Source organism: Labeo rohita, chromosome 10, assembly GCF_022985175.1.
Source record: "Labeo rohita strain BAU-BD-2019 chromosome 10, IGBB_LRoh.1.0, whole genome shotgun sequence".
Classification (NCBI taxonomy): Eukaryota; Metazoa; Chordata; class Actinopteri; order Cypriniformes; family Cyprinidae; genus Labeo; species Labeo rohita.
The window spans coordinates 4224135-4250758 of record NC_066878.1 but is presented as its reverse complement, the minus strand read 5'-3'; the positions used below and the strand labels follow the sequence as shown (position 1 = coordinate 4250758).

The following is a 26624-nucleotide window of genomic DNA, read 5'->3' as shown; positions in this document are numbered from 1 at the left end:
GAAAAGGGTCCATTGTAATGGATTGTAAGATAACCAACAAACTGGTAAGATTTTAAAGCCGTTTCTTCTTAAATTAGTGTCTTTTATCGCCATAATTATTAATGTGGAGATGCCCTCTAGTTTGAATTTGCCACTTGCTAGCAACTGCTTTCTTCACGGAAGCTTTGCCTTAAAACATTTCGTGTCAAATTAATATTTTGTGTCTAATTATTTAGTTCTGTGGCAAGTAGCTGTGTAATAAGCAGGATAATGTACATCCAGCCGGTTGTTATTGCTAAATAAAGCCTTTACAACACAAGTCTGTCGGGCGTTTTCAGACGCTTCATTAATCGCCCATACTTGGGATATTGGCGGCACTGAAGGTAAACAATGGCGCTAAACCGAACGGAAGTCGCAAATTTGGCTGATTATTGTTGCTGAAAATAGTCAGTTATTATAATGTTTGGGCTGAACTAATCATTCAGACGGGGAAAAACATTTGTAGTACTATAGACTATCAAAAGTGATCAAATCAAAGAGAAGAGTGCAAAAAAACTGTCTGAGGAACCAAAGGCATTTGTGGTTGGCCATACTGAACCAGGATTTCCAGAACAATAACCTTGACAACATTCCTGTTTGTTTATATTATTTCCAGTCACGTAGGTGACATATTAGTCTAATATCTTAATTAATACTGCTCATATGTATTTTTACCACCTATTAACTTTAGTTTGTCAAACTATTTTGCCTTTTCCTGCTTACTAAGTCCTTCTCTATATGATTTAGCAGCTTCCACATGTTTTTCCCCCCATGGTTTAGAAAGCATAAATTAGTAGAACAACGTAGAATGTTAACCGTGCAATCAATGCTATTGTTTACATCTGAGTATCTCCAATATGGCCGCTCACCCTTTATTCTGCGACTGGATGTACATTACCCCTTACTTATTACAGTTTCACTGTATTTTTGATAAAAACAAATGCAGCCTTGGTGAGCATAAGGAACTTGTTTCAACAAAATGTTAAATATGTTATCAACTCTAAACTTTTAAATGGTAGTGTAAATACAATGGGTGATCCCTTTAGATGTCACTCAAACAGCTACTTTCTGTTCAAGTGGGTGGTACTGCCAGAAAAACACAGCCCAAACTTTAAGTCAAAAGTCCTACAATGCAAGACTAGCATGAGGGTTATTTTATTTAATTTGTTCACAAGTTATTCACAAGCATACAAAGCAGGTTGGCTTGATTTTGAGTTTCCACTGTACCTAATGGATCTAATGAATTGTAGGAGATAAAGCTGGGGTGATGGATGGATCCCATGAGAACGGTCACAAGAGTGAGGTAAGCAGCTCTTTATACAGTATATCCTTGAATGAGATGAAAATGCTCCTTGCATTTGAGAGTTTATGACAAAAAGCATTCCTTCAAATGCTATAAGAAATGCAAAACGTTTAAAGAGATCTCCATAACTAGGTCTCCAGTTACATTTAATCAAAACAGTCCACTTTGTCAGGTCACTTATTGTGCTTATTGTCAAAGCGTTCATTTTGACAGCCATCTCAGGCTCAAAGTTCATCTCTCTTGTGCAATATTATAACAGCGACTGATTAAAAACCACAAGCGACAGGTTCAAGAGTAGATACACCAGTAGATGATGTTGAAGAGAAGATACGCCACTGGAAAGATGATTCTGGAGTACGAGTCAATCATGTAGCTGTTGCTCATTATGAATCTGATGTTTTTGCCCACTGAGCGTTTCCTCCAGAGTCTCGTGCCTTCGGTGGGGGGAGGCTCGGTGGAGGAGGCTCTGGGCGGGATGGTCCGTGTCGTACTGGGTGTGGTGGGGAGCTCGGGGAAAGGTGATACATCCATGTCATCATGAAAACAGCCATCGTAGGCCATAGCCTGGGTTGCGTCGTAGGAAACTGGAAGCTTTGGTAGGAAGAGAAATGCGAGAAAGTAAATATCTATTATGAAGTAGAAAACAATGGTAATAAAAAAGATGTATATTAATTTATATTTAAATTATTGAAGTCAATGTAAAATCCCATTTACTGCCCATTTGATTGGAGCTGTTACTACTGTAAAGCAAAAATAAATTAATATGGGTTTTCCTTCAACTATTGCAAAAAATGTGTTTAATTTTGTTATTGTTTTATTTTGGCAGAAACCATGTTACCAAGGTAAAGTTTTGTTAGGCAAATTAAATTATTATTTTTTATTTAATCAGCCTATTTATGAAATAATAATCATCATCATTCATATTATTATTTTTAACATGTTATAAAATATTGATGAATTAATTGTATTGCTTTCAAAATCTCTCTGTTGTTGTAATTTATAAATAACATAAGTAAATTTGCTTTATAATAAATAAACTATATGTATATTATTTCTGAATTAATTATTATTGTTATAGTATTTTGGCAGAAATAGTAGTTAGCAAGGTCAGTTTTGTTAGGTTAATGAATTTGTGTTGCTTTTAAATTTGATAATAAAATCCAAATATAAATGTATTTAAATATTGATTAAATATTATGTATTAAATATTACTGCTTAAATATTTTATTCATAAATTAATATTTGTATTGCTTTCAAAATCTGTTTATTTTTGAAATAAAATAACATTAAGTTATTTTATTTTTGTTACAATTATTAATATTAATATTTTAATTTGTTATTAACTATTATTTATTAAATAATAATAATTGTATTGCTTTCAAAATCTCTTTGTATTTTTTTTATTTAGAATTACATTATTTATGAATTTATTATTGTTGTTTTTTAAAGTATTTTGGCAGAAACTGGTTTTTGTTAGGCTTATGAATTTGTTGCCTTTAAATCTGATAATAAAAATATCCAATTTACAACAAAAAATTATCATATTGTTTATAATTTTGCAAAAAATAATATAACATTTTAAATACTATTATTTGAAATTAACACTTTTGTTTCTTTCAAAATGTTAATTTTTTAAAAATAAAATAACATTACAATTGTTTTTTTTTTTTTGTTAGTAAAATTATAATTAATAATTAAATATTATATTAATATACAATAATAATTACTATATATATATATATATATATATATATATATATATTTTTTTTTTTTTTTTTTTTTGCTTTGCATCTTGCATTTTGATAGAAAATCTGGCTACCATGGTAAACTTTTGTTTGAATTTGTGTTACCTTAAAATTACCATAGGGGGCGATGTTTAGCTTCAAAGTGAATATACAGTCTTGTTTATAGTTACCAGAGCAAATATCACCATATACAGTCTCTGATTAATTCATGACCCTGACCTTTCCTTTCTGAAGTTTCTTCATTTCTTCCACTGTGGTGAAGTAGTTCACGGCAGCATATTCAATGACCGACAGGAAAACAAAGAGGAAACTGGCCCAAAGGTAAATGTCCACCGCCTTCACATAAGACACCTGAGGCATTGATGCTGAGACGCCTGTTATTATAGTAGACATGGTCAACACGGTTGTGATTCCTGTAGCACATCAAAAGAAACAAAGCAAGAGGGCAGAGTAACAAATAAGATGTGGGTTCATGGGAAAAAAGACATGAGATGTTAAGAGGAAAGTTCAAAAGTTCAAGCAAATAATGTTTCCACCTAACAGATGTAGAGTCAAATTGGGTGTGAAAGGAAATGAAAGTGTCGGAATCCCATGACAGTACAAATGTTCTATAAATTAGTCACTGCTTATTCCAAATTAGCACATCGTGCAGGTTGCATCACTTCTCTATAGTTCTTCTTAAGAAGACATACAGGAAGACACACATTGTGAATGACTTCTTCTATTGTGACTCTCGCTGGGCTTGTGCTATGATGTCATCGACGTGTGTGAAAAGAGCAACTTCCTGGCTGGGCGTCTAATGCCTGCTGGCCTGACTATCAAGGTATTTTTGAGGTAATTTAATTCCGTACTCTCTAAACCGGTTTGTGCTTGTTCCTAGAAAGGGTAATATCCCGAGAGGACAAAGTAAACGCACACACCTCACTGTTACCAACCAGTCTGAGGCGGTATAACAGAAACTTCCAGTCACAGGTGTTAGGTTAAAATCTAATAAGTTAAATAAACCAAATAAATAGAACATAAACATATTTATAGATTCTAAATATAGAATGTTTCCTCAAGAGGTTTACCTAGAGAGACACGGGCCGGTACGGCTCTCCTGTCGATCCAGAAGGACACCCAGGAGAGCATGACCATTAGCATTGTGGGAAAGTACGTCTGCAGCATGAAGAAGAATATGTGTCTCCTGAGGATGAAGTTTATGTACAGCCTGTTATACCAGCCTGAGAGAAACAGAGAGTATGGGACATTTACAACAGATGCTGACATCAATAAATAATAACAATATTAAACCTTATTACAAATGAAAAAAAGGATCATTCTCAGTAGGGCTGTCAAGATTCCTCGATTCAATTTGAGTCCTCGATTTTACAAATCGATCGTGTCGAGTAACCAGCAAAATACCGGTTGCTCCCTAATGTGTCGATAGATGATAGTATTATGCATCGACAGTAGAGATATCACCTGTGGCTGATGCCCTTGAGGATATCAAGGCGATTATTATTATTATTACTACTGTTTTTATTGTTATTAGTAGGCTAGTATTATTTTCTAATTAGTATTAGGGCTTAATTGTTCCATCTTGTTTTTTTTTCTGTGTTTTTACAATGTTACGCGCTATAACCAATTACACATGATTCCGTTGAGTTTATGAATGCAATGTCCAATCAGAGGCCTTCAGATGAGTCATCGCTGAAACACCGTTTATTTTCTGAAAAATACGGTAACAACAGTAATATTGCAAAGTATTGTTGCAATTTAAACAGACTGTTTTCTATTTTAATATATTTTTTAAATGTAATTTATTCCTGTGATGTCAAAGCTGAATTTTCAGCATCATTTCTCTGGTCTTCAGTGTCACATGATCCTTCAGAAATCATTGTAATATGCTGATTTGCTACTCAAAAAAACATTTATGATTATTATCAATGTTGAAAACATTTGTGCTGCTTAATATTTTCCTGAAAACCATTAGATTAGATTTAGAAACGGATGTAATTGTCTTTGTTGTCACTTTTGATCAATTTAATGCATCCTTGCAGAATGAAAGTAATAATTTATATATATATATATATATATATATATAAACTTAATGAACCCAAACCTTTTAAAAGTTGTGTGCAGTTTCTAGTAAGACACACCAAAACTTAATTTACATTTGAATTCTATAAAATGTTAATTAGAATTAAAATGTAAACATTTAAATCCCAAACTTAGAAATAACCTCTGGTAGTTTTCCCACATATAATGAAATATCAAAAATTTGGGGTAACAGCTTTCCTGAGACTGACCCAAGAAATTAAGGGAAAGAAAAACACTGCATATATCCAACCGTTTCAGCAAAGACTACTTGGAAATGTGATCCTCTGGACTGTAGGTTCGCTGCGAGAAAGCAAATGGTAGTACGGCAGTAAAAGCATGCAGGAGGAAGTGAGCCACACATACCGGTGCTGCTGTAGAAGGCAAGCCCGAAGGAAGGGTGGAATTCTTCAATAAAAAACTGCGAGAGTGCAATCTCGTCAGTCCTTAATGAATCGTTCCCATTCTTCCAATAGAGCATGAGGTCGTTCTCATTGTAAGCGTCTTCAAGAGAGCAAAAATAAAACATGTGGGAAGGGAAATGGGAAGGTGTGAGACTGCAAACTCTCTTTGAAGATACATGAACGGCACTCCTCAGAGGAGAGAACACCGAGCATCTAAAACCAGCTCCGTCTTCTCTCCTCTGAAGCTGAGGCCCATGTAATTCTGTGTCATGGGTAAAAGAAAAGAGATATGCAACTTTGAACCAGTTCATCTGTGCAATTAGTTCAGAATCAGATTAAATATGACATTTCAGGATTTTTCTTCATATAGTGGACTTCAATGGTGCCGAGTTTGAACTTCCAAAATGCAGTTCAAATGCGGTTGTAAATGATCCTAGCTGAGGAAGAAGGGTCTTATCTAGCGAAACAGTTATTTTCATTAAAAAAAATACAATTTATATACTTTTTAATGTCAAATGCTCATCTTGTCTTGCTCTGCCTGAACTCTGTTTTTTCCGGTTCAATACAGTTAGGATATGTCGAAAAACTCCCATCTTATGTTCTCCATCATCTTCTAAATCGTCCTACATCGCTGTTTTACCTTTTTTGTTAAGGGTGTTTGATCTTCTTTGCATGTTCACTTTTCAAAGACTGGGTCGGAGTTCAGGCAGAGCAAGACAAGACGAGAATTTGAGGTTAAAAAGTATTTAAATTGTATTTTTTTAATGAAAATAACCGATCGTTTCGCTAGATAAGATCCTTCTTCCTCGGTTGGGATCGTTTACAACTGCATTTAGGATCATTTGAAGCGCATTTAAACTGCATTTTGGAAGTTCAAACTCGGGCCACCATATTATATTTTCCTCAAAAAATAAATTTCTTTACGAAAAAGTGAAAAAATGAAAAATATCAGTGAAATATCAAGAAATATCAACATCATAAAATGGATTAAACATTGGATTAAACCAGGGTTTCCCAAACTGGGCATAATGCACAAACTGCAATGGGTTTGTTGATTGATAATAAGCTAATAATTAATTAAATCATAAAAATGTGAAATATAAATGATGGAACACTAAAATATTTTATTTCTTTACCTGCATGTTATTAAACATGCAAATGTGAAATACTAACTTCCTCAGAGATATTTCAAGTAAATATTTTAAGCAGTTTGGTTGACCAAAAAAAAAACAACAACAAAAAAAAATCCTTTGGGAATCCTTGCATTATATGAAGAAACACTGAACATGAAAAGAATGACATTACATGGCTAAAGCCTTCCAGATTTGAAATATTTTTGTCCAGACTACAGTATTTGTTTCATACTTGGTCTAATTGATTGAGATGCTATTTTTCATCAAATTCATAAACATGAATTGCAAATGTATTTATATGACATTTGTGAATATAGTCAAAGCCAAATGGTATGACGCAGTAGGATTTTCAGAAAGGAACATTTAAAAGAAGAATTATAGAGAATCAGTCAATTATGAATGACTTACTGTCATTGTGTGAATAATATGTAATCACGTAATGCATAAAAAATGTTATATACCCTTAAGTACTTAATTTTTGGAATCTGATTACATAACCTAGATTACATGTTGTCAGTTACTACCCAGCACTGTATACTGTATGATACACTACTAGAAAGCCCAAAACATTAAATATTAAGGGAATAGTTTGCCCAAAAATGAAGATTATGTCATGATAATTATACAGAATGTTTGTTTGTCCATTTCACACATTAGGAAATGTTCTGAAGAATGTTCACGCTGCTCTACAAAAGTAGTCCATACAACCTGCTAGTGTTTTTTTAGTATTATTATAATATTTGTTAATATTATTAGAATTAGCTTTTACTTTAATATATTGAGTTTTTATTTTTAGTTTAAGTTTCACTATTTTTTGTTATGTGCTTTTATTAGTCTTTAAAAATTATGTTTCTATATAGGATTAATTCATTTTTAATTTTAGCATTTTAACTTATTTATTTATTTTTGTTTACATTTTTAAAGTTTAGGTTTTTAATCTAATATTCAGTTATCAGTTGGCAAAAACTATTTTTACTAGTTTTATTTACCTCACATATGCCCTATATTCCAAGTCTTGTAAAGAAACAATAGCTTTGTTTAGGAAACAGGCCATTGTTATAATATGTGAACACATGTACACATAAGTTTAGTCAGGTTTGACGCCAGTAAAACTAAATGCCAAGATCGAATATGTTTTTACTGTAAATTTTGGTATGTTTACAATGCTATCAGTCATATGGCTTCAGAAGACTTTGAATAGAGTGCACAAGTGATATGAACCACTTTTTAAAGTTGACAACCCCTGGGTAACTCTATACACTAAAATTAAATGTTTGGGGTTGGTCTTCAGATTCATATGATCCTTCATGTTCATCATGTTCTCTAATATGCTGATCTAGTGTTTAAGAAATATTCAAACACTTCAGCTGCTTTGTATTTTTGTGTAAGCCGTGATACATTTTTTTCAGGACTTAAAAAAAAGAGTATTTATTTAAAATATAAATCTTCTGAGTCTTTACTAATTTAATTTTTTATTAATGTTCCAAAGAGGAAATGAAGTCAAATAAACAATGACAGAATTTGTCATTTTTGGATGAACTATCCCTGAAACACAACATTAGGCTACATTTAGGTTATGTTTACAGGTATACTGAGAGCTTTGTGCTTTGACTAATCATTTCCTTGTTCTCTGTTGATAGTACTTACTGTTAAGTGTACATGCACACACAGACGGTCATACTCACAACTCTCCAGCTCTAGAGAGCAGTTCTGTGTGTCTAGAGGAAACCTGCTGAAGTCCATAGAGCAGAGAGCCGTCACTGTGATTCTGCAATTCACAATTCAGGACAGCCTTAACAAATCACTTACAATGAGGCTGAAAAAGTCCATTTAAAATCATGACATTTGATATCGTGTTTAGCAAAACAACAAATCAAGGGAACAATTCAGGTGAACTGAACTGAAAACTGATCATGTGCATGAACTGGCTCAGTCACACCTGACCATGCACACAAGTCTGCACTTGAAGTGCACGCTGTCAATTCTTTTTAAAAAATTCTTGTCGAACCATAGTTCAAAAGTATTTAAACGAAAACCACACCTCATTTGTCAGTTAACAAAGTAAACAAATGGAATTTGGTCACACATAATTTCAACTGTATGACTGTATGGAATAAAAACATAATATTCTGATTAGTATTGTTATCATTAACTAAATTAAAAATATTAAAACATTTTAAGTAAAATAAAGCTGAAGTAACATTAGTATTAACAACAACAAAAAAATAATAAATAAATAAACTAAACAATGTTTAAAATTTAAGTTGCAGCACTAAAATTAGGAACTGAAATAACCAAAACTGAAATATAAAACTAAATTAAAACTAATTTTAAATTAAAAATAAATAAATAAATGTCAACAGCACATAACAAAATGATTAACAATTAACTAAAACTAAAATAAAAACTGAAAATACAAAAATAAAAGCTAATTAAAAATAGTAATAAAACACTAATAGTGTATAAATGTTATAAAAATTAAAAATTACATAAAACCTTCACACAGATTTTTCCATATAATGACAGTTTATAGTTATGATGTCAATTATTATTAAGAACAAAACATAAAACTTGTAGGCCATATTTGAAATCTTCTGAAGCCTATATCTTAGGTTTATGAAAGCAGCTTTTTAAATACTACTTTATTATGAACTGTTGTGGTATGGAAAAAAAACCTAAGGGAATGTTTTTAAAAACATCAAATTGTGTGTTCCTAAGTCATACAGGTTTGGAATGACATGAGGGTGAGTAAATGAAGACAGAACTTTTAGATTTGGGTGAACTTTTCTTTCATGACACATTTGACTTCAAAGTAAAGAGCTGAAAACATCTTATTTCCTTTCCTGTGAAATCTTAAAACACAGCAAAATGCCTCGGGGAAATTGCTAGTTTCACAGCTCTTGTCAAAACATCTGGTTTCAGGAATGAGGCTTCATGTGGTACCTGACACTGTAGAGTATGTTTCCATCTGGATAGACTCTGAGCATGATGTTTTCCATGGTGGTGTCGTGAATGAAAGAACGCTTGGAGTGAACAAAGAAGACGTCTGGCACCCAGATCTTTTTCACCAGTCGAGCGTCAAACGTTCGGCTTTTGTTATTGCTGGAGGGGAACGCCAGTCTGTCATCCTGCCAGTAATGCCTAAGGTACAAGGTCATGGTAAAGTCCTACGGCCACAAAAGACATGAAAAACACTTTGTCAGTTTGCATAAGCCACTCCTTTAAACTTTAAATGTCACTGTGTGTATATGATTATAACTGGTGCCAAACATTTGTTTTCACTACATAATTCTCATACTTCCACTTGCAACTTAGGAACAATCAATTCATGACACTTGAATGCATAAAGATATGTACGCCAAATGAACACGTCTATGGATTTGGCATGCTTTTCTGCACACATTCATAGTCTTTGTTGTTTTAACCTTTGCCCTCTGCCTCAGTTGTGAATCCAATCTGTTTAAATGGTCGAGGATTTAGGCTTGATGTATGACTAGCACTGGGAGTTGAGGGTGTGCAGATCTCACTGACAGGTTAAAGGTTAAAAGTAATTTATAAAAGAGCTGACACTTACCATATTGACCTCTGAAATGCTGTCAATGCTCTCCACCTGCACATCGATGCCCACTGGAATAGCCGAACCTGGAAAAGAAAAAGAATTGGGAGAAAATTACACATAAAATTAAAAAAACAAATAGATCACTTCAATATCTCGAATTGTTTTTCATAGACTGTAATTCTTCCGATTTAAATGGGTCATTTGATGCAAAGTTCACTTTTACATGTTGTTTGAACATTAATGTGTGTTGGCAGTGTATGTACAAATCTACCCTATAATGATAAATATCTATGCAGAGGTTTTTAATTAATCTGTAAAAATAATATCCCCTTTTTCAAATCGAGCCATTCTCAGATGCCTGTAGGTGTGCCGTCACACCGACAGAGGCCGCTCCATGAGAGTTGATTGACATGAGCGTCTTACCTCAGATCAGCTGTAACAGTCCAACCTCCATTGTTTCGATGCCGGAGCAGGGATGTAAGTTAGACAAGAATATCTCCGATTGAGCGATTGAGGTGTTGTGTTCCTGGATGTAATAATGAACGTAGTGGTCATCATTTACTCCTGACATATGAGCTGCTGAAGTTGCAGTAGATTACGTTTGTTTGTGAAGGGAATGCACCTCCTGATCTACATAAATGCGTCTATGTTCGCGCAAATCATTTGTGATCCAGCTTCACTTACAGCAGAAGTGAGTATAAGGGTTTTTTATGAATCTCTGCAATCACCTTTCCTAATAACGTGCTAGTTAGCAAGTTTTGCGGCTAAACGCGCTAAATACGTCTCAAGTAAACAATCTCTCAGAGCAGCTCATCACTCCACAGAGAGAAGAGAGGGGCGGGCGAGCGGAGGTCATTTGCATTTAAAGGAACAATCCCTCAGAATGGGATGATTTTTGCAGAGCTCATTTTGACAAGGTAAAAAGGGTGTTGTTTTACACTACCATTGAGAATTTTTAACCAAAGTATATTATAGACTTTTTATTAAGACCCTAAAGTATCATATCCACTTCACTTCTAGAACAAAAATTCACATATAATGTACTCACCCCCTTGTCATCCAAGATGTCTTTTTCTTTCTTCAGTCATAAAGAAATTATGTTTTATCACGAAAACATTTCAGGACTTATCTACATATAGTGGACTTCTATGGTGCCCCCAAATTTGAACTTCCAAAATGTAGTTTAAATGCAGCTACAAAGGGCTCTACATGATCCCAGCTGAGGCATTATCTAGCGAATTCAAAAAAAAAAAAAATGGACAATTTATATAATTTTTAACCTCAAGTGCTCGTCTTGTCTAGCTCTGCGTAAACTCTGTGTATTCTGGTTCACAACAGTTAGGGTAGGTCGGAAATCTCCCATCTCATTTTCTCCTCCAACTTCAACATCGTCCTACATCGCTGCAGAAGTACCGACCCAGTGTTTACAAAGTGAACATACAAAAAAGATCAAATGCCCTTTACAAATAAAAAATTCACTAGATAAGACCCTTCTTCTTTGGCTGGGATCATTTAGAGCCTTTTGAAGCTGCATTTAAACTGCATTTTGGAAGTTCAAACTCAGGGGCACTATAGAAGTCCACAATATGGAGTGAAATCCTGAAATGTTTTCCTCAAAAAACTTTCAAAAAAAAAATTCTTGGAAAAAAAAAATCTTGGATGACAGGGGGGTGAGTAAATATCTGTACATTTTTGTTCTGGAAGTGAACTTCTCCTCCTCTGGAAGTGAATCGTCTCAGCACGAGATTCAGTCAGTATCTCTCAAAACTGTGCGCAGATATACTAAATTTAGTTTAAATTCAGACATTTCTCTTCAAACGCATCCAACATCAAATGATTTGAGCTTTGCTGTTCAGATGAACATTTTAGCTCTATAGGTTTGGAAACCGAAACTGTTTCTTATTCAGAATCGGATCCCTAATACACAACAAACTACTGATTCTCATGAAATTCAGTTTTGTTAACAGTTCTTGTGCATCTCTCCACTGATGGTGTACAGGACACCTTACTAAAACACTCTGAAAGTGTTGCGTGCTATACAGCACGAAACATACAATGTGACGAGTGATGTCTAATTCACATCAGAAGCTCTTATGAGCTTGTTTTTGTAGTGAATCAAAAACATTGCAAACCAGTGAAGTCTGATTTACAACAGAAATGTTCTCTGATCTATCCTAGTGAATCATTTATGATTCATTTGGAAAAAGCTTTTTAATTAATCTGACTCATTTACTGAACTGTGAGTCATTATTTGTTGTGTCCACCAAGCCTTATGTTAAAGGGACAGTTCATCCAAAAATGAAAATGCTGAACTTTTGAATAAGGTCGTTATTTTTGTTTTCTTTGTGCACAAAAAGTATTTTCGTAGCTTTGTAACATTAAGGTTGAACCACTAATGTCACATGGACTATTTTAACGATGTTCAGTTGCATTGCTGTCTATGCACGATCAGAAAGCTCTTGGATTTCATCAATATCTTGATTTTTGTTCCGAAGATGAACGAAGGTCTTACGGGTTTGGAACGACATGAAGATGAGTAATTAATGACAGAATTTACACTTTTGGGTGCACTATCCCTTTAAGGCTTGAAAAACCTAAATCAGTATAGCTATGGACTTGTTCATATCACAGTATATAGTTAAAAGACATGCATTATAAGTTTTGGCAGTGTTTTTTATGCATTATTGAAATGATCCCACATGCCAACACAATTGCATTTCTTTTTCTAAATATTTCTTCCTTTAGTTCAAAAGAATCATTAATGTAATAAACAATACATTCCTCACAATGTAGCCTATGCATGTAATGCTAAACTATCGAACTATCAAATCACCAACTGTTTACTTTTGAGATTCATCGGCAGAAGCAGCAATCAAATCAAATGAATAAATATTTGTGAGAGAAGGACTATATGCAATTTGCATTGTAATAACATAATTACATGACAAACGTATGTTTAATGGTCATAATTGTGTCTATCTGCATTCACTGCACTCTGCTGTGAATCTTTGTGTCAGCTATTTTCCTTTAAGGGAATCATAGACACATCAGTCTCTCAACTCACAGCTGCATCACGTTAAACAAACACATCGAGAACAGCTGCAGTCCTTGAAGTAGAACAGAAAAGAACATCTGCTAAAACATCTAAAAATCTGATTTTATCAAAGAACCTTAAGCCTGAGTGTCCACCAAAGCATTTTTTCCTGAGGCTAGTGTATTTTTTCAGTTGTTCTCAATGTGAGCGCCACGTTTTCTAAAATGCCAGGAGCATGACAAGTGCTGAACACTTGGGTGTTTTTTTCTCTGCACTAAGAGTTGAGAAAAGTTCACTTTGGGTAAAATGTCAGCAATTTTTAGTCAGCTAACCAATCACAGTAGAGGAGGGGCGGGGCAAATACAACTCCGGGTACTGCGACTCAACAACAATAGAGAGAAAGTTAATATTGCTTGTCTCCAAGTATGTACCAGATGGGATTCCCAGTCTATTAATATTGATATGAAAAATAATGCTTGCAATATTATATTTACAATGCGTCTGCCACATTACTTCTGCCGATATTTAGTGTTATAGCAGTAAAAGTGTCTCAACTGACAAAAAAAAAACACTGTGCTGCAGAAGCACTCTTAAATGAGAAGTTCACTTCCAGAATAAAAATGTCCTGATAATTTACTCACCGCCATGTAATCCAAGATGTTCATGTCTTTCTTTCTTCGGTCTCAAAGAAAGTTTGAGATTTTTCTCCAGATTTTTCCCCATATAGTGGACTTCAATCATGGCCAACAGGTTGAAGGTCCAAATTGCAGTTTCAATGCAGTTTCAAAGGCCTTTACACAATCCCAGCCAAGGAATAAGGGTCTTACCCAGCGAAAAACAAATGTTTTTTTTAAAAAAATAATAATAAAAAAAAGTTAATATATACATAATGTGTATGTGACTACGTAATGTGTAAGGTGAGCTATTGCAAGACAAGCATTTGTGGTTAAAAAGTATATCAGTTTAATTTTTTGTTTTTTAGAAAATGATTGATTGTTTCACTAGATAAGACCCTTATTCCTTGGCTGGGATTGTGTAGAGCCCTTTGAAGCTGCATTGAAACTGCAGTTTGGACCTTCAAACCGTTGGCTCCCACTGAAGTCCACTATATGGAGAAAAATCCTGGAGTGTTTTCCTCGATAACCTTCATTTGTTTTTAACTGAAGAAAGAAAGACACAAACATCTTGGATCACATGGGGTTGTTATATATCAGAAAATTTTCATTCTGGAAGTAAACTAATCCTTTAAGCGCTCACAGCTGGGCGTTGTCAGCTATAGCTAAAATGCTTTGGTGGACACGCAGCCTACAACTGCTATGAAAATTTCCAGAGAGTAATTATTTTTCAGAATGCAAACTAAACTCTCTATTACTGTAATATTTCAAAAAAATGTGTAAAAAAAAGAACATTTAATTGACTATCACTGACTAACATTAAGAAATTACATATAAAGTGTCAGTTGTGTCAGATAGTTGTATCACAACTGCATCATCACATAAAATCTAAAAAGCGATGTTAAGCTTCCTTAACTCAGTGCACATGACTCGGTGTGATTATCAGCCTCTCACTGTTTTCAGAGAACCACTGCCACAAATCATGTTCCTCTAATCTGGACTGAAATAAAACTCAATCTCAGTGTTCACATGTAGGGATTAGTAGACAAAATAACAAAAAAGTACTATGGTACTACCCCTTTTTTTGGACATCTATCTATCTATCTATCTATCTATCTATCTATACCACTACAAAAAGCTTTTTGCGATCATATGAACTAACGTTCTCACAGAGTCGTTGCTTCATAAGTGCATTCACCTAAATGGACCCGAAATCGTTTTTAAAACAGAAAGTCTTGGACAAGAAGATTATTTGATTGAAAAAACAGCATACCACTCTATGTTCTTATTTTAAAAACACCGACCTTTGACTAGCCTGTAAGATTTAGCTACATTCTCAGGCGGTCTCAGAGAGCCACTGGGATTATAATGCAGATTACTGTGCATAAAAAACACATCTGTCCTCAGTGTATTGTCTGCTTGGCACTACTACCAATCTGGGTCAGAGTGGGTTTTTTTCTGATTTGGACGCATCGCATATGACATTCTAACCTACATTTTTGACAATCTCAGCGACAGTCACATTCTGGTCATTTGGCCCACAGTGACTTTTAAAGCTCTTGATCTTGAGTTCAGCTAGTGTAACAGAACACAGTGCTTAACCCTGTTCCGTGAGTTCTCTCAATGGACATATACTAGCAAATAACAGCAGCAAGTATGGATGAAAAAGTATGGATATCTCTATCCGCACAGTATGTTTCATACAAAGCAGCTTAAAAGCATGCAAGAATATTTGCAGAGAATATAGTGTTGTATATAATATCATTTTACATAAATGTCATCTAACATTGATGGTAATTTCCTGCGGCTTACATAATAGTGATCATTAAAATTACTGTCATAGTGTGAAAGTGTGTGATTTCCATCAGAAAAAATGCATCACGATTCCCATCAGCAGATTTTTGGGTAATCACATCATTGTTTCTCTTTTTTTTCCCTCTCTCTATCTCCTGAAATTATCCCAGCTGTCCTTGCCGTGCCTCTCTGTGTTGTATTAGAGCTGTTTTTGTATGTCACACCGTGCATTCGTGCCAACTATGCGGAATGAGTTTGCATTCCCAGACAATATCATTCAATTCAACTATCAAGACACCAAGATAACACATGACGCTGAATGCAACAAGTATGTATTTTGAGAATACAACTGTTATTACTGATTTTTGCAAAGCTGAAAGTAATTCATAAGTGGCTTTTGAATGGAAAAATTCTCTCACCTCCAAAACCAGGCCTCATGGCAAAGTCGTGATCTTCGATTCGCAAGAGCTGCTCTGATTTAATCAGCAGAGATTTGGTGCTGTCGGACTTCTTTGTTTTAAAGTCTATTCGTCTGTTTGAAAAGAGATAAAATGGGATTTTTTTTAATTAATGTAACAGACATATGCAATAACACACACAAAATTATGTTTGGATTAACAAACAGCACTGACCGCAACTAGAAATGTAAAATTAATTGACTTGACTTGATTTAAAGCCTTTATACACAATGCATCATAAAAGTATTTTGATAATACTTAAAACATTAATTTATAATGCATTGTAAAGGTATTCATAATGTATGCTGTAATTTATTATAACTTTTAATATACAACTGTAACCAAAGTTGCATTCGAATATTTGACTATAAATACATAAGTATAATAATGAGATCATACAATGCATTACAAGGTGCATTACATAGCTTAATTAATGCATTAAAATTACATTTATAATGCATTATATATAAGGGCTTTTTTAAAGAATCCAATAAATATGCTTTGTAATGCACCATAATGTTATGAATAATTAATAATAACCAGTTATAATACATTATAATACTACTTTTTTGTTCAGTGTTACACTTTTAGAAAGTATCTTTTAAATCATTTACACTTTTAGATCGTTATTAATTATAAGTTAAAACATATGGCAAATAGCCAATATCTGATGTTACAAATATTATAATGCATTTTAACTTGGGTCACACTTATGAAAAGTTATCATGCATTTTAGCATACATTAAAAATATCTTTATAATGCATTATACATGAAGTGTTATTGTGACAGCTCATTTAATGCACAACAACAAATATATATCTCCTGAGACAATCAATACAACAAAACACAATCAAACTTTAACTAAATATGCCTATTATTAAATATATTGCTTCCTATTTTGATTTGACCTAGTTCATTTCCAGGAGACATTTCTGTACTACATTAGTCCCACTGACTTACAAATACATTTAATAGGATAAACATTCACATTATTTGATACAATTAACTCTATTTAGTGTGTTCAACTTTTTGACATAATTATTTCAGGGACTGTAAGTTTCTCTTTGTCAGTATTTTAATATGGTTTTGTTATGTTATATTATGTTCACAATTACACTACCAGTCAAAAGTTTTTGAACAGTAAGATTTTTAATTCTTTTTATAGAAGTCTCTTCTGCTCACCAAGCCTGCATTTATTTGATGAAAAGTGCAACAAAAAAAACAGTAACATTTTGAAATATTTGTACTATTTAAAGTAAATAAATTTCTATTTGAATATATTTTAAAATGTAATTTATTCCTCTAATCAAAGCTGAAATGAAATCATTCTAATATTCTGATTTTCTGTTCAAGAAACATTTATTATTATTATTATTATTATTATTATTATTATCATCATCAATTTTTTAAACAGTTGAATACATTTTTTCCAGGATTCTTTGATGAATAGAAAGATCCAAAGGTCAGCATTTATCTGAAATAAAACTTTTGTAACATTATACATTATGCCATTCAAAAGCTTGGAGTCAGTATAATTCTTTGAGGGGACGTCATAGAAATGAATACTTTTATTTAGCAAGGATGCTTCAAATTAAACAAAAGAGACGATAAAGACATTTTTAACGTTGCAAAGGATTTATATTTCAGATAAATGCTGTTCTTCTGAACTTTCTATTCATCAAAGAAACCTGAAAAAATATTCAGCTGTTTTCAACATAATAATAATATTAATAATTATTTTTTGAGCAGCAAATCAGAATATTATAATGATTTCTGAAAGATCATGTGACTGGAGTAACAATGGTAAAAATTCAAACTTTTCAGTGGCAGTGTATATTAGCCACAACAAGCCCAATATACACTACTAATATACTGCTGAAATAATGCACTTTAAGTTTAGGTTTAAGGGTTTTTTATTTATTTAATTAAATTAAATGTTATAGGTTATATATACACTGTAAAAAAAACTAAAAATAAGCCAGGTTGATGAATATGAAGGAATTTTCCATATTGAAATTTTTCGTATTCATTAAATAAATTCTGAAACTCTCTGCTTCAAATGGCAGTGTTACCTGAGAATGACCTCCCTCTGGATCAGTACTAAATGACTAAATTGCTACCCAGTGCTGTTTTTGTTGTTTACCTCACATACCCAGCTCAACCCTGAGCTCTAATTACAGAGTTCCTTTATCCACAATTAATTATACCTTCAAACATGCACACAATCCAACAACCCCAAAGTGCAGCTCAAAACACAGCGGAGAACTTCAAATAAACCCCTACACATGAACCCACATGGATGAGACCACAATAAATACGAGCAAGAGTGTAAACAAGCTGACATGGGTATTTAAATTAAACAGAATGGAGCTGACCGATTATACACAAAGCGGAGTTCCAACCACCAGAGCGTTCTGCAAATGCATTTAGGAGCAGGCAAAAGCATCCTCACCCTCCATGTTTGTGCCTTGTGTTTTCACCCAGGTAGACGTCCTTGTGCCTGCGCTGGTTTTGCGTGTTGCTTCCTTTGAGCAGGACCACGGGCCAAAGCCAGGCCAGGCACATCAGCCTCAGTACAAAGAGAGCAAAGTTCATGACCGAGTCCTGAGCTCCAGGATCTGATGCGGGGAGAAACAGAGACACGATGTGGGATCAGTCTAATGCTCTTGACTTCCTTACCCAGCATCCTTCCCATCTCGTAGTGCCATCCATTCTGACACAGTAAAGGCCCTTAGATCCACACCGGGCAGCAAAAGTTAAACGTTCCCATTTGAAATCCTTTCAGCTCCACTTATGTGTGTTAGTGTGTATACGGCGGGCGGTCTGCGTTTCCCACCCTGTCTGCTCTTCTGACCATGATGCTCTCCCACGATCCCCCTCCCTCCGATTAAAACCAAATATCAATTTATTTCTATAATGACAAAGGAATGACGTTAATTCCTCCCTAATCTTCTTACATGCAGCTGCTGAAATCTTTCAGTAACCTATAAACTCCACGGGGAAGGGGAGGTGCATCACAACCAGAGCTAACTCTAACATCAGGTTGGCTAAAAAAAGCAACTAGCCCTCTTTTTTGCGAATAGCACCCAGGAATATTTCCTTCAAAATCAAACACATAAAGTTAGACCAACTGACTTTGTATCTTTGACAGAATAACTCTAGGCTAATATGCTAACATGCATGCTGATTGGGTGCTCAAACACGTTTCTTATCATTATTAAAAACTGTATTGTTTTGCTTAATATTGATATGGAAACCCTGACACACTACCATTCAAAAGTCTGAAGTAAATAAGATGTTACGGAATAATTCTGTCATTGCAAAGTTAGAGCATTGCTGCTAGTCGTATGTGTTTACTGAGTCTGAATAAGCTCTAGTAATGTGGCAATGGATTTTCTGTAATTGTATGTGTCTGTACAGCGAAATGGGTGTCATGCTGCTCTCAGCTATTGATGTGTAGATCCAGCATCAGGCTAATCTGTGAGACAGATCTTAACTCGCTTCATGGAGGATTACAGTCATGGAGAACATCAAGAGATGATGGACAGATGAAAAGAGAGGGATAGAGGGAAACAAAACAGGGATGGGAGAGGAAAAGAGACGTTTACTTTAAAAGACATTCTATTCACAAGCTTGGATTTTGATTGGATTTGATTTGATTTGATTCAATATCAGATTTTCACTAGGAAAAAAAAATCTCAATGCTGTAAAATATACATTAGAGTCAGCTGGTACTATATTATAATATTGGGAGTTAAAGTTAACTGATTTGTATGCAAATATACAGGTGCATCTCAATAAATTAGAATGTTGTGGAAAAGTCTATTTATTTCAGTAATTCAACTCAAATTGTGAAACTTGTGTATTAAATAAATTCAATGCACACAGACTGAAGTAGTTTAAGTCTTTGGTTCTTTTAATTGTGATGATTTTGGGAGTCTTGAGCCTTCAAATGGTCTCTCAGTATGGTTCACTAGGCTACACAATCATAGGGAAGACGGCTGATCTGACAGTTGTCCAGAAGACAATGATTGACACCCTTCACAAGGAGGGTAAGCCACAGAGCTGTTCACAGAGTGCTGTATCCAAGCATGTTAACAGAAAGTTGAGTGGAAGGAAAAAGTGTGGAAGAAACAGATGCACAACCAACCGAGAGAACTGCAGCCTTGAGAGGCTTGTCAAGCAAATCGATTCAAGAATTTGGGTGAATTTCACAAGGAATGGACTGAAGCTGGGGTCAAGGTATCAAGAGCCACCACACACAGACGTGTCAAGGAATTTGGCTACAGTTGTCGTATTCCTCTTGTTAACCCACTCCTGAACCACAGACAACATCAGAGGCGTCTTACCTGGGCTAAGGAGAAGAAGAAATGGACTGTTGCCCAGTGGTCCAAAGTCCTCTTTTCAGATGAGAGCAAGTTTTGTATTTCATTTGGTCCAAGGTCCTAGAGTCTGGAGGAAGGGTGGAGAAGCTCATAGCCCAAGTTGCTTGAAGTCCAGTGTTAAGTTTCCACAGTCTGTGATGATTTGTGGTGCAATGTCATCTGCTGGTGTCGGTCCACTGTGTTTTTTGAAAACCAAAGTCACTGCACCCGTTTACCAAGAAATTTTAGAGCACTTCATGCTTCCTTCTGCTGACCAGCTTTTTAAAGATGCTGATTTCATTTTCCAGCAGTATTTGGCACCTGCCAACACTGGCAAAAGCACCAAAAGTTGGTTAAACGACCATGGTGTTGGTGTGCTTGACTAGCCAGCAAACTCACCAGACCTGAACCCCATGGAGAATATAAAATGCAGATGAGCTGAAGGCCACTGTCAAAGAAACCTGGGCTTCCATATCACCTCAGCAGTGCCACAGACTGATCACCTCCATGCCACGCTGAATTGAGGCAGTAATTAAAGCAAAAGGAGCCCCTACCAAATACTGAGTACATATACAGTAAATGAACATACTTTCCAGAAGGCCAACAATTCACTAAAAATGTATTTTTATTGGTCTTATGAAGTATTCTAATTTGTTGAGATAGTGAGTTGATGGATTTTTGTTAAATGTGAGCCAAAATCATCACAATTAAAAGAACCAAAGACTTAAACTACTTAAGTCTGTGTGCACTGAATTTATTTAATACACGAGTTTCACAATTTGAGTTGAATTACTGAAATAAATTAACTTTTCCACAACATTCTAATTTATTGAGATGCACCTGTACAAACTGCACTCACTTAAGTTTTTAGAATAAAATTATAATATTAACTTTAATTATAGAATTATATTTCTACTCCAGTTCGTTTTCAAAATATAAACATTTAAATGGTAGCAACTGTCATAAGAACAACATATGTTTTCAAGTGTAAATTAAACAGTGAAGTACAGTAAAATAATGAATAGCCTACAGTATGTTATATGGTGCATACATTTAGCAAGATGATCCTCTCTAGTGTTCATTTTTCTGACTAACGAGTTTACGGTCACTGAATATGTTTTGTTCTGAGGTAAATGTGACGTTACGTGACATATTGTTTACAAGCTATTATACTGACGTCTTTCCGCGGTTAAAACACTGATTTAGCGAGTTCATAAGGCAGATACGGATTACAGTTGTGCTCCATACCTTTGGATGCTTATTCATGTTTATTTAGTCCAGAAACTGGTATTAAAGCCAGGAGATGATCAGATTTTGTTGAAACTGCTAACTGCTGTCTAGTGTTAGTATATAGAGTCTATAAAGGTAATAAAGGTATAGTATAGATTTTGTAGTATTCTGATTGATTGGTTAAAAGACTGTGTTGACACAATTACAGTTTTTCTCAGTCGCTTTGGTGCATTTCTCACAACACTATTTACATTTGCACAACAGTTAATGCATTTCTCAAAACAATTAGTACAAACTGCAAAACCTAGCTGATAACCAGCAAAAGCATGTCACTTGCTCAAAATGGATAGCTCATTCCTCAAAAGCAAGTATTCATGTCAATGAAATGTCAGTGTCATCAAGATGAAAAGTCCTGACACCATTGTTTATGAACAAGATAGTCAAATGGCTTTGTCATGTTTTCATTATGACAGTTTACTCTGTAATTTTTTTCCAATGCCAAAAAGTCAGATTTTGGTGACACTTCCTGAAAATGCTCAAGACAGCACTATACTATTTGCACAGCCATTTGAAAACTACAGTAAAGTTAGACATTACTGTATTTACAGTTTTTCTCAGTCGCTTTGGTGCATTTCTCACAACACTATTTACATTTGCACAACAGTTAATGCATTTCTCAAAACAATTAGTACAAACTGCAAAACCTAGTTGATAACCTGCAAAAGCGTGTCACTTGCTCAAAATGGATAGCTCATTCCTCAAAAGCAAGTATTCATGTCAATGAAAGTGTCAGTGTCATCAAGATGAAAAGTCCTGACACCATTGTTTATGAACAAGATAGTCAAATGGCTTTGTCATGTTTTCATTATGACAGTTTACTCTGTAAATTTTTTCCTATGCAAAAAAGTCAGATTTTGGTGACACTTCCTGAAAATGCTCAAGACAGCACTATATACTATTTGCACAGCCATTTGAAAACTACAGTAAAGCTAGACATTACTGTATTTAGTGAGGTATCTGAGTACAAGACACTGAATATGTATGTTTCACATTTTTACTTCATATGCTCTTTGCAATTCTAATTTATTCAAAGCATTGTGCAAACGAATAAATACACCCTTATTTACAACAAACATAAACTCCCTTTGGGTAGAGCTGTGCACAATTGTAAACAATATTGCAGTACATATTGGAACTGAACCTACAACATATAGGTATGTAAATCATTCATGCACATTTGCAGAAATTGTTCAATTTAGAAGACATTTTCAGGAAAAAAAAGATTTAAATTTTTTTATAAAATTTGCTTGACAGATTTTCACAACTAGTTCAACATTTTTGTATGTAATGACTCAAGCAATGAAATGAGGACTATTAGTTTTATATGGAATGACTATTCAGCATTCACAAGTTTAGTTAATTTTGACTGACATGACATAAGCAAATGATAATGTTATAAAACAGCAGAGAGTTGTATGAAAGCAATTGATGCATGTCCAAAAGCATTTGCAATTTGTTGGAAGGAATGAGAAACTGCTACTATGATGTGCACAAATGACTAAATGTTGTGGAGGTTGAAGTAAATGTTGTGCAAATGTAAATAGTGTTGTGAGAAATGCACCAAAGCGACTGAGAAAAACTGTAATAAGGCAATTATAAAAATACTGCCCTTTAATGGAAAAGTTAATCTCTTCCTTTTAATGAAAAAGTTAATTCTAGGTGTTTTTTAGGCAGTTGCTAGTGTTCAGGCATATACAGATAAAAATATATAAATTTTCACAGAAAAAAATATTACCGATTACTGATAATATAATATATAATATAAATTATATGCAAATAAGTGTTGCACAATAAATGTCAGAATAGTTTGATTTCATTCTGTTTAAATTATCATGATTTAAAAAAAAGGTTTTTGATGGATTCTGATATTTTTCAGTTCAAAGTCTTGGTTTGGGACAAGGGCAAAGCAAAAAAAAAAAAAAAAAAAAAAAAACACATGATGAAAAAGTATCCAGTAGTTTTAATGACAAGAAGAGGGAAAAAGTTTAAATCTATAGTTCTAATAAAATTCCCTGGGACAGAAGCATTAGAATAAAACAGAGATAATCAGATTCTATGTCTATAAAGGAGAATAAACAGTATTCAAATCGCGTATCTGATGAAACACAGTGGCACACAATCAATAATAAAATTGCAGGCAGCAGAAGAGTAATCCTAGAGCAGTAACATGCTCCTCTAATCCAGGATTAGAGTCTGATTGAGGGCACAGAAGAGTGCTGGCATCTAAGAGAGACGAGCACGTGCCTCTGTGGATCTAGAGGAAGCTGCTCTTTTACACTGAACCTGGATCATCCTTCCCTATTCAGATCATTAATCATTAGAAGAAGAGTATAAAAATCTGCTTCACAGTCACAGTGAAAGGGTAATTTCCACAATCACATTTCATCTTAGTTTATCAACACAAATTCCGTAAACATTCCCTTGTGGTGAAATACTGTATGACAGGAGAGCTGATATCGATTTGATCACAAAATTGTGAAGTAGCTATGGATATTCTGATATTTGAAAAGGTGGAAATATACTTTTAAAACTGTTTATTAACTACTTGATCTAAAAAAATAGAAGAAACAGACAGATAGATAGATAGACAGAGAGAGAGAGAGAGAGAGAGAGAGACGGATAGATAGAGAGAGAGACGGACAGACAGATAGATAGATAGATAGATAGATAGATAGATAGACAGACAGACAGAGATAGATAGATAGACAGGCAGACAGACAGATAGATAGATAGATAGACAGACAGACAGAGATAGATGGATGGATAGATAGATAGACAAACAGGCAGACAGAGATAGATAGATAGATAGATATAGATAGACAGATAGAGAGAGACGGACAGATAGATAGATATATGGACAGACAGACAGAGATAGATAGATAGATAGATAGATAGATAGATAGATAGATAGAGATAGATAGACAGATAGATAGATAGACAGGCAGACAGAGACAGATACAGATAGATGAATAGACAGATAGATAGATAGATAGATAGATAGATAGATAGATAGATAGACAGGCAGACAGATAGATAGATTGACAAATAGATAGATAGGCAGACAGACAGATAGAGAGATAGATAGAGAGAGAGATGGACAGATAGATAGATAGATAGATAGATAGATAGATAGATAGATAGATGGACAGATAGATAGACAGATAGATAGAGAGAGAGAGACGGACAGATAGATAGATAGAGAGAGAGATGGACAGATAGATGGATAGATAGATAGACAGACAGATAGAGATAGATAAATAGACAGATAGATAGATAGATAAATAGATAGATAGATAGGCAGACAGACAGATAGATAGAGAGAGAGAGAGAGAGAGACGGACAGATAGATAGATAGATAGATAGAGAGAGAGAGAGAGAGAGATGGACAGATAGATAGATAGATGGATAGATAGATAGACAGACAGATAGATAGATAGATAATATAATAATAATAATAAACTTTATTTATATAGCACTTTTCATACATTTGTATGTAGCTCAAAGTGCTTTACAGAGAGCAAACAAACAATAAAAAAGAACAATAAAAAAACCCAGCAATAAGGACAAGAATAATACAAATTTAACAAATGACAGCAATTTAAAATAAAAAAAAAGAAAATAATAAAAAAGGTCTAGCAATGACAAATCAGTTTAAAAACTGCTTTTTCTAAAATTTTGCTCATGAAAGGTAGATTGGAGATGGGTCTATAGTACTAAGAATTGAACTATTCAAGTTGTGCTTCTTAAGTTGTGGTTTAATAACTGCTGTTTTAAATGTTTCAGGGAAAACGCCTGTTGCTAATGAGAGATTTACAATATCGAGAATTATTAAATATATATTTTCAATAACTTCTTTAAAGAAAGAAGTGGGAATAGGATCAAGAACACATGTGGCATTACCTAAACAACTTAATATTTTATGTAACTCAACTTTGTTTATTTTATTAAAAGAGTTCATCGTGTATTGAGGGCTAAAAAGTGCAGAATCCTGAATTGGACCTAATCTCTTGGATATACTAGATCGAATATCAGTAATTTTTGTATTAAAAAATGTGGCAAATTCTTCACATATAGACAAAGATGCATTGACAGGTCCATTTGATGCGGGGGAAAAATGTAAAAGCTGATTAATTGTGTGAAAAAGAATTCTCGGGTTACTGTTATTTCTGATCATACTTGAGAAATACTTTTGTCTTTCACTGCGTACTGTTTTATTATAACTATCAATCAACTGTTTAAGAGCATTAAGGTGAACCGTTAATTTAGTTTTCCTCCACAAACGTTCTGCTTTACGGCAAACTCTTTTATGGTCTAGCACATGCTCATTTTTCCACGGTACTTTCTTTTTAACTGATTTTTTCCTGATAACTTCTGGTGCCACTATATCCAACGCAGTTCTCATATTACTGTTAAAATAAATCACCTTTTCATCAACAGTTAATGTCTCAGGGGGAACGGACAGTTCATTCAAAGCAATAGCAAACCTTTCAGCAGTTGTTTCATTAATGTAGCGTTTTTTAATGAAATTGGGTTCTAACTCTAATTTAGAAATAGAGGTCTCAATTTCAAAAATTATGCACTGATGATCTGAAACTGATACATCAACTTGACGACTAATATTTACATTAAGTCCTCTTGAGATAACTAAATCTAATGTATGTCCTCGGTTATGTGTCGCTCCAGTGATGTGTTGTGTGAAGTTCATAGAATGTAGTTGCATAAAATACATAGCGTTCTCATCAGAAGCATTGTCTACATGCAAATTAAAATCACCAGTTAATAAAACCTGATCATACGTAGTAATACATATAGAAAGCAATTCTGAGAA

The 26624-nt window shown here is 34.1% G+C and overlaps 1 protein-coding gene across 1 annotated transcript; it reads right to left on the bottom strand.

Moving 5' to 3' along the window:
* Window positions 1-1270: 1270 nt before the first annotated feature.
* Window positions 1271-18830, bottom strand: gabrr3a (gamma-aminobutyric acid type A receptor subunit rho3a). Its single transcript, XM_051121412.1, has 9 exons — window positions 18595-18830; window positions 16103-16215; window positions 10257-10324; window positions 9626-9849; window positions 8368-8450; window positions 5512-5649; window positions 4137-4289; window positions 3286-3479; window positions 1271-1912 (listed from the first exon to the last, which is right to left on the bottom strand). The coding sequence occupies exons 1-9, from the start codon at window positions 18735-18737 to the stop codon at window positions 1610-1612; spliced, it is 1419 nt and encodes a 472-aa protein (XP_050977369.1). The 5' UTR covers window positions 18738-18830; the 3' UTR covers window positions 1271-1609.
* Between the last annotated feature and the right edge of the window lie 7794 nt (window positions 18831-26624).